At 50.2% G+C, this 8,059-nt stretch overlaps 1 protein-coding gene across 2 annotated transcripts in view; it reads right to left on the bottom strand.

The window, feature by feature from the left end:
* INTS3 (integrator complex subunit 3) overlaps window positions 1–8,059 on the bottom strand; it is a 46,604-nt gene that overhangs the window by 8,959 nt on the left and 29,586 nt on the right. For both annotated transcript variants that reach the window (XM_011928159.1, XM_011928160.1), the window contains 11 exons: window positions 7,580–7,771; window positions 5,760–5,847; window positions 4,985–5,064; window positions 4,461–4,552; window positions 3,696–3,802; window positions 2,518–2,637; window positions 2,003–2,132; window positions 1,481–1,535; window positions 1,146–1,249; window positions 618–662; window positions 292–411 (listed from right to left, as the gene is read on the bottom strand). In XM_011928159.1, the coding sequence (XP_011783549.1) occupies window positions 292–411; window positions 618–662; window positions 1,146–1,249; window positions 1,481–1,535; window positions 2,003–2,132; window positions 2,518–2,637; window positions 3,696–3,802; window positions 4,461–4,552; window positions 4,985–5,064; window positions 5,760–5,847; window positions 7,580–7,771 (1,133 nt within the window). The remainder of the gene's footprint in view (window positions 1–291; window positions 412–617; window positions 663–1,145; window positions 1,250–1,480; window positions 1,536–2,002; window positions 2,133–2,517; window positions 2,638–3,695; window positions 3,803–4,460; window positions 4,553–4,984; window positions 5,065–5,759; window positions 5,848–7,579; window positions 7,772–8,059) is intronic.

Genomic DNA, 8,059 nt, shown 5'->3' with positions numbered 1-8,059 from the left:
AAAAAAAAAAAAAAAAAAAAAATTTAGCCAGGCATGGTAGTGCAAGGCTGTGTAGTCCCAGCTACTAAGGATGCTGAAGTGGGAGGATGGCTTGAGCCCAGGAGTTTGAAGCTGCAGTGAGCTATGATCAGGTGACAGAGTGAGATGCTGTCTCTTAAAAACAAACCAATCCAACCAAACAAACCCACAAGGCCCTGGTGATGACAGTCCAGGGTGGGGGAGCCAGTGGGCGGAAGAGAGGCTCTCCAGGATGTGTCCTGACACCATTTGAAACATGGGGACCATACCCACCTGGCCCTCAGGTAGTAGAGCAGGTGGTAGCCAATCTTGGGCTGCTTCTGATACAGCTCAGAGAGAAGGTCTAGAAGCAGAGAGAAGCTGCTGTTGTCTTCCTGCATCTGACATAGGTTCCTGGAGTAGGGCATGGGAGGAGAGGAACAGAGCTTTACCCAGGGCAGACTCTCCCATGGAGTTTCTCAGGTGGCATGGGCTCTGTGCCCACAGCATATGTCCTCCTCCCTGGAAAGGGAGTCCCATTACCCCAGGACAGGAGCACATGTGTGTGCTGTCAGGGAGGACAGAGGGCAGAACAGTATCTCCTATAGCTGCATGCTTACCTAAATATTAGGTACAGAGGCTTTCCTACAGACTCCTCCAGGGACCTACAAGAAGAGGGCTATATCTGAGAGTCCATGTGAGGGGGTGAGGTGGGCTATGGGCAGATATGGAGGACCAGCTGGAGGCTAGATGCCAGCCTGCTCCTTCCCTACCCGAAAGGCAAACTTCCTGCTGCTCTGTAGGCTTGGTAACAGAGAAAACAGGTTCCTAACATGGGACCACGTTCTCGCCCTTCAGAGACAGGCTCTAGGCCAGTGTCCAATCACACCTGATTCAGCAGATTAGAGTTACCTGGCCCAGCAGCAAGGGCTAGAAGCATGAGGAGGGGATGTTAGTCCACCTCCCCAGTACACACCGTGTTCAGCAGGTAAACATAAGCCCTTGTTTAAATGAGTTGGTACATGTGAGAATAAAAACACCAAGTGAACAGATTTTTCTCAGGTCTACAGTAAGGGGTCTCTTGGACTCAGGCTGTAAGAGCAGCCCCTGGCTCCTGAGGCTCAGGAGTGAGGGAAGATGAGCCTTACTCCTCAGTAATCTCCTCGGGCAAGACCTCCCCTCGAAAGTGGGCCTTGAAGAGCTCCTGTAGGCAGGAAGCAAGGACAGACAGCTGCTCCGAGTCAAAGTCTTCCTGAGTGATGAGACAAGGGAGAGAGAATCACTACCTATACCCACGCCCCGCTGACCCCACTATCCCAGTCTTGGAACTCATCTGCTTCCACCTCCAGGATCAGCAAGCTCCCCTCCCCACTATAAGAGGGATTCATCTAGGGGAGGGAAAAAGTGAGTTGGCTTCCCTGGGAGACGTGTAAGCTAAGCAGGCTAGGCTGCTTCCTCCCTAAGGGGTTGGGTTCCTCCTCACCTCCAGGACCTGGTCCACAATTTCCTGCATGACCTCACACTGGGCCTCCGTATCACTGCAGGACAGAAATGAGAGGAAATCCCAGGGACATAAATGATAGCAGAGGGCAGGACACACACCCAGAACAGTGCACAAGCACACTCACATGCACAGAGACAAAACAAAGGAGCTCTGTGTAAAATCCCAGCTTGGATGGGAAGGCTTTAGGGCAGAACTGGTGCTCTCTGGGCAGAGGCCTAAAGAAAAGGAAAATCCCCACCAACCCTGCTTTGGTTCTCAGAGGCTCTTCTCCCAAGAATCTGCAGAGTGGGAACTCAAGGTGCTAGGGAACGAGGCTGCCCCACTCCCAGCTTGCACTCCCAATGTAAACTGCAGAAGAACTCCCTCATGAAGCTTCAGCTGCCTCTCCACACACTCCTATCATGTTTGCCTCCAACGCCCATCTCCTGCTGTATCCATTAAGCACCAGGTGGAGAGCCTGGGGCTGGACCTCTTGAGGTTGAGAACAGGGTCTGTACCCACCTCCCCTTCTGTAGCTGGAGTACTTTGTCCCTCAGGGACTCATCCAACTGGTCAAGGTAAGGGGTGATATCAACTGGCTCCTCCACAACTGTCTCCTTGATAGGGTGGAAGCGAAACTCTCTCTTCTTTCCTAAAGGGAGTGATTTGGGAAAGAAGTCAGTTTGCCCAGATGCCAGCAACAGAGACAGTTCCCTCAACCACTTATCCCCTTCTTTACATGCCCTAAGTGTGCACCTGTTTCCTCAATGCTGTGTGAGTGCCTGAAGCATCTCCCTGAATGTGCACATGTGCTAGCTCTTACAAGCAAACAAGGGCAGGAACCACTTCTTTTTTCCTTCCTGCCTTGAGTGTTAAGTGCAGGGCTCTGCACTCTGGAGTCTCATCCAGACACCCTGTGAACAAAACTTTAACTCACAGGAATAAGGGTGACAGGAAGAGTGGAGAGAGGCTGCTTCTGGGAACTGGTCCTCTCAGGGCTGGCACAACCCTGAACTAGCCCTTGCTGATACCCTCACCTTTGCTGTTGAGATCCTCTTCATCGTCACTGAAGGCTGCCTCTGCATTGTCATAGCAACTCTCATCCTTATCCGACATATGGTTGTCCATCTCCATGGAAACTGGCTCCTCAATTTTGACTTGGGAGTAAAAAAAGATAAGGCATATGATGGCCTCCTGGGTCCTCTAACATGCCTTATGCTTCTAGGAAGGGAGAATGGAGGGCAAGTGAGGGAATAAGGTGTTTATGATCTAAATGGAATTCTGACCCTGGAAGGACAAACCTCTTGACAAACCTCTTGTCTTCATAACCCTCCATGACCTGCAGAGGGATGTTGCCAGGAATAAAAGCAACACAGGACATGACTCCTCTATGCTCAGCTCGTTAGGATTGGTAATTAGAGTAAGACCAGGGACAGTCCCAAGTGCTAGTCTCACGCTTGTCGCCTGGGCTGGAGTGCAGTGGCGCCATCTCGGCTCACTGCAACCTCCGCCTCCCAGGTTCACACAATTCTCATGCCTCAGCCTTCTGAGTAGCTGGGACTACACGTGCCCACCAAATACAAATTTTTTTGTATTTTAGTAGAGATGAAGTTTCATGATGTTGGCTAGGTTGGTCTTGAATTCCTGACCTCAAGTGATCCGCCCGCCTTGGCCTTCCAGAGTGCTGGGATTAGAGGCATAAGCCACCATGCTTAGCCTCCAAGCGCTCTTTAATTTAAAACCAAGTTGGAAGATACTACTTGGCTTAGACCTTTATCCCAAAACAAAGTGTTTATGTGTGGTAAGGAGATGGCAGTTGAATTCTGAGCAAGGTTTGAGGCCCAACATGACACATTGTCATCAGAGGCCAGGACCTAGAGCTGGGAAGAGAGAAGAAATGGGCAAGTTAAAGTGAGATAAATATTGTAAATATTACATGAAAGCCTTCTAACTACTGAGCAGGAGTTACTAGGAGAAAAAACAAGAGTTAAGAGAGCAAGAAAGATGAGCACGTCAAATGAGATTAGATGAAGCAAGAGACTCAAGACAGACAACACAAAAACGAATAAAAAAGATAAACTGAAGAAGGGAAAACTGTGATGGACAGTGTCACGGAAGTGGAGAACTGTGAACATCCTGAAAAGGGCTCTGGCCTGAAAGCCTCGTTGTCTTGCCCCTCTTTTGACACAGGTGATGGAATGGGAGGACCTCATACCTTCCACAGGTGGGGAGGGTGAGCTGCAGAACTCAGGAAACTTCTCCCTCAGCATTGCCCGCAGCTCCTTATCCAACTTAGGGTTGTCAAACAGGGGAGCCAGGTGTCTAAATGGGGAACATGATGAAGGTCAATATCAGAGCTTCTTTTTTTTTTTTTTTTTTTTGAGACAGAGTGGAGTGTCACTCTTGTCACCTAGGCTGGAGCACAGTGGCACAATCTCGGCTCACTGCAACCTCCACCTCCCGGGTTCAAGCAATTCTTGTGCCTCAGCCTCCCAAGTAGCTGGGATTACAGGTGTGCGCCATCACACCTGGCTAATTTTTATATTTTTAGTAGACATGGGGTTTCACCATGTTGGCCAGGCAGGTCTCAAATTCCTAACCTCAGGTGATCTGCCCGCCTTGGCCTCCCAAACTACTGGGATTACAGGCGTGAGTCACTGTGTCCGGCCAGAGCTTCTCATTTCTAACTCAACATGGAGCTGAGATAGGTCTAAGCCCAATCACTATAACTGGACCATACTCAGATCCCTGAAGGGGGTCAACAGGGAAGATGAAGGCATTTGAAGACCTTTGTAATACGATGGCAGTAGAGAAATTCCTCTAAGAGCCAGGAAGACATATGCCCAGCAGTCTGAGGTAGAGCCAATACTTTTTACACCTGTCAGAGAAAAGGGCCAGCAGTGCTATGGCAACATTTGGATATGCCTGGACCTAATGAAAAAATGGGAAAACAACCTCCTTCCCCCACCAAATTCCTTACGCCAAGACTCGTTTCTCCACAATGTGGTTGAGAGAGGAAAAGACACCCTGCCGCACGTGGCCTTCCAGTGGTGGATAGAAGTTGGGAATGATCTGGAAGGGAAGAAGGAGGGGAAAAATGAGCACAGGACTGCATCCAGAGTTCTGCTGAATTAGATCTGAAAAGTTGCTTTGGTTTTGATCAGGAGACACTGGGGAGTATGGCTGCAAAGAGAACTGGACTTCCTGATCATTCCAGGCCACTCAATGAGAAATTCTTACAGGACCTGGCTGCTCCCCAAGGAAACCAGATTCTGTCTTAAGTCACCATCCCTGTGACTGAGCAACCCCACAGAAAATGGAAGATGCAACTGCAGACAGTGGAATATGGAAGGGAAGCATTTATTAACTTGGGGGATAGGACCTATGACTACTTCTGCTCTCAGTCAAGGCATACTGAGAAGACCCATGCACTGGGAGATCAGGGGAGATACACTTAATTCTGCTCATCCAGGCATGGGGAGAAAAGAGAGCTCTAACACTTACGCGGCACATGAAGTCCAGGAGTGTGGCAGTGATGGCTGGGTGGGGCTTCATGGAGTGGTGCATAACCAGGATGGCTGGTTCTGGAGGATGTGAAATTAAAGAGCCCCTCACATCAGTCAGTCTCTTTTTTTCTTTCTTTCTTTTTTTTTTTTTTTTTTTTTTGAGACAGAGTCTTGCTCTGTCACCCAGGCTGGAGTGCAGTGGTACAATCTCAGCTCACTGAAGCCTCCGCCTCCCAGGTTCAAGCGAATCTCGTGCCTCAACCTCCCCAGCAGCTGGAATTACAGGTGCGCGCCACCACGCCAGGCTAAAGTCAGCCTGTTTCTGTCTCCATAAAATGGCATGTCAAAATACATGAATGGCTCTGGGAAGTGCTATGTCTATTCCCCCCATTCCCACTGAGCAGACCCCAGAGCTGACAGCCCCCGAAACAGCTTGTAGTCCTCATTTCCCTTCTTGTTCCCAGCACTCAGCTTGGAGAAGGGAAGTAATAGGAGAGGAAAAGCAGGACATGGTACAGCCTTTTCCTTGGCCCAGGCCCTCCCCTCCTGAAGACCATGCATCAGGCTGCGGGGAGGAGGTACAGTGATGGCTTAGCCTTATCAAAGCAATTCTCTTTCTAGGTCAAGGGAAACTGATGAGGAACAACAGAGCTGCTCCCAGATAAGGTGCCTCCACTCCATGGTGCCCTGAGATTTATGACTGCTATCACTAAGACAAGGCAGTGGGGCTTAGGGTGGTGGGGAAGTGGAGCCGCCTGGTCTTGGTCACATACCTATGTTCATAATGCTATCCTTGTCTGGACTAAAGAACAGCCAGTCGTAAAACAAAGCCAGTTTGGCATTGGAGGCAGCGACATTTGACTGGAAAAGAGAGGAGAGAGACAGAGGGCTAGTTTCATCAATCACCTCCCTCCATTTCAGAGTCCCAAGACAGATTCCAAGGCCCACTTGTCTGTTCCATCTATGAAATTCAGTTCCTAGTGAAACAGGTGGATTGCTCACCCCCCTTGTGTTGTGTATGGGTGAATACTCTGTGGTCTTAACCAAGAGGACAGGGATTGGGCCAGGTACCCCCCAACCTTTTTTTTTCCAGACAGGGTCTTGCTCTGTTGCCCAGGCTGTAGCGCAGTGGCACGATCTCAGCTCACTGCAACCTCCACCGCCCAGGCTCAAGAGATCCTCACCTCAGCCTGGGACTATAGGCACGCACCACCTCACCTGGCTCATTTTTGTATTTTTTTGTAGAGATGAGGGTCCTGCCATGTCACCCAGGCTGGAGCGCAGTGGCATGATCACGGCTCACTGCAGCCTTGACCTGTTAGGCTCGGGTGATCCTCCCAACCTCAGCCTCCTGGGTATCTGGGACTACAGGAGCACACCACCATGCCTGGCTTTTTGTTTTGTTTTGGTGGAGATGGGTTTTGCCATGTTGCCCAGGCTGGTCTTGAACTCCTAGGCTCAAGTGATCCTCCCGCCTCAGCCTCCCAAAGTGTTGGGATTACAGGCGTGAGTCACCATGCCTGGCCAGGCCTGGGTTCTTTTCTTTTTTTGCTGAGACAGGGTCTGACTCTGTCACCCAGGCTGGAGTGCAGTGGCAGGATCTCAGCTCACTGCAACTTCCACCTCCCAGGTTCAAGCGGTCCTTTCACCTCAGCCTGGGATTACAGGCGCACACCACCACACCTGGCTAATTTTTATATTTTTTTGTAGAGACGGGGGTCTTGCCATGTTGCACAGGCTGGTCTCAAACTCCTGAGCTCAACAATCTGCCCACCTCAACCTCCCAAAGTGCTGGGATTACAGGCGTGAGCCATCGTGCTCAGCAGGCCTGGGTTCTTAATAAAGCCAGCAGTTCATATCTCTGATTTCCGTAAGGGAGAATGCTTGGACTCAGAAGTCCACTCATCACCCCTGAGCTGAGGCAACAGTCAGACTAGCACCCCTTGGCTGCCCTTGCTGGGCTCTCCAGGCACATTCCTGAAGAAGAGACCCCCACCTCTCCAGAAAGAGCCTGTTGTCATATCTGAATCAGCACATTCCAAGGACCCAGTCAAACGGGGGAGGAGGAGCCCTGTTGGAAGAGGTCAGGGAGCAGCCAGATGCCAGAGAATGGATAGTTTCCCACCCTAGGCACAGAGAGGAAAACACTTGGAAGGAAATGCCTCCACTGCAGACTTGCTGCATTTACAGAAGGGAAGTAGACAAAGCTGAAGCCAAAAAGGCATGGCGGTGAGGGTCTGAAGAATGCAAGCTCTGAATCTGAGAAAGAAACAGTTAAGAGGAATAGCTGTATATGGTTTCTGGAAGCAAAAATGAAAAAGGCAGGGATGCTCCAGAAACCCAGGCTTTTGGGGGTTGGCAGTAATGGGGGAGATGAACCTGTTCAATCTCAAACCCAGATGGAAAATAATGAGTGTAAGTAAATTTCTAGAGACACAAAGGGAAGTGGGGCAGAAGGCTGAGATACTCTGGAGGACCAGAGTGAAAGAAGGGCCCTTAGGGGTCAAGTGGCCCTGGAGTCAGGAAGAAGAATGGAAATATGGGAAAACCATGAAAGAGGCACCCTTCACCACCCAGTATCTTTTGCCCTCACCGTGCACGTTGTCAGGAGCCAACCAATGATGGCCCACCGGGGCAAGATATCTGAACTCAGTACTTCATTAGAAGGGTGGACTACCCCACAGATGTAGCGAATGAGGTCACAGCGCAGAGACTGACTATCTGGAGTTGACAGGTACTGGCGCTGGAACCAATCTTGGTATCGCTTTTGTTGACCAAATCGCACCTGGGGAAAGTGGAAGCAAGAAAAAGAACTTAGAAGACAGTGTGGGTCCCTGGACAGAGGAAAACGAGCACCACTTAACTCTAGGTTTGCCCTAGACCTCCATTTCTTCCCACAACTTATTCATTAGCTCATATTGTGTCGTAAGTCTCCCCTCTTTTAGGAGAACTTCTTGATTTGAAAAAAAAAAGCTAGGCCAGGCACGGTGGCTCACGCCTGTAATCCCAGCACTTTGGGAGGCCGAGGCGGGTGGATCGCCTAAGGTCAGGAGTTCAAGACCAGCCTGACCAA

The sequence above is a fragment of the Colobus angolensis genome, unplaced genomic scaffold (genome assembly GCF_000951035.1).
Source record: "Colobus angolensis palliatus isolate OR3802 unplaced genomic scaffold, Cang.pa_1.0 Scaffold77, whole genome shotgun sequence".
Taxonomy (NCBI): domain Eukaryota; kingdom Metazoa; phylum Chordata; class Mammalia; order Primates; family Cercopithecidae; genus Colobus; species Colobus angolensis.
The sequence above is the reverse complement of the archived record's forward strand: the minus strand, read 5'-3'. Positions and strand labels throughout refer to the sequence as shown.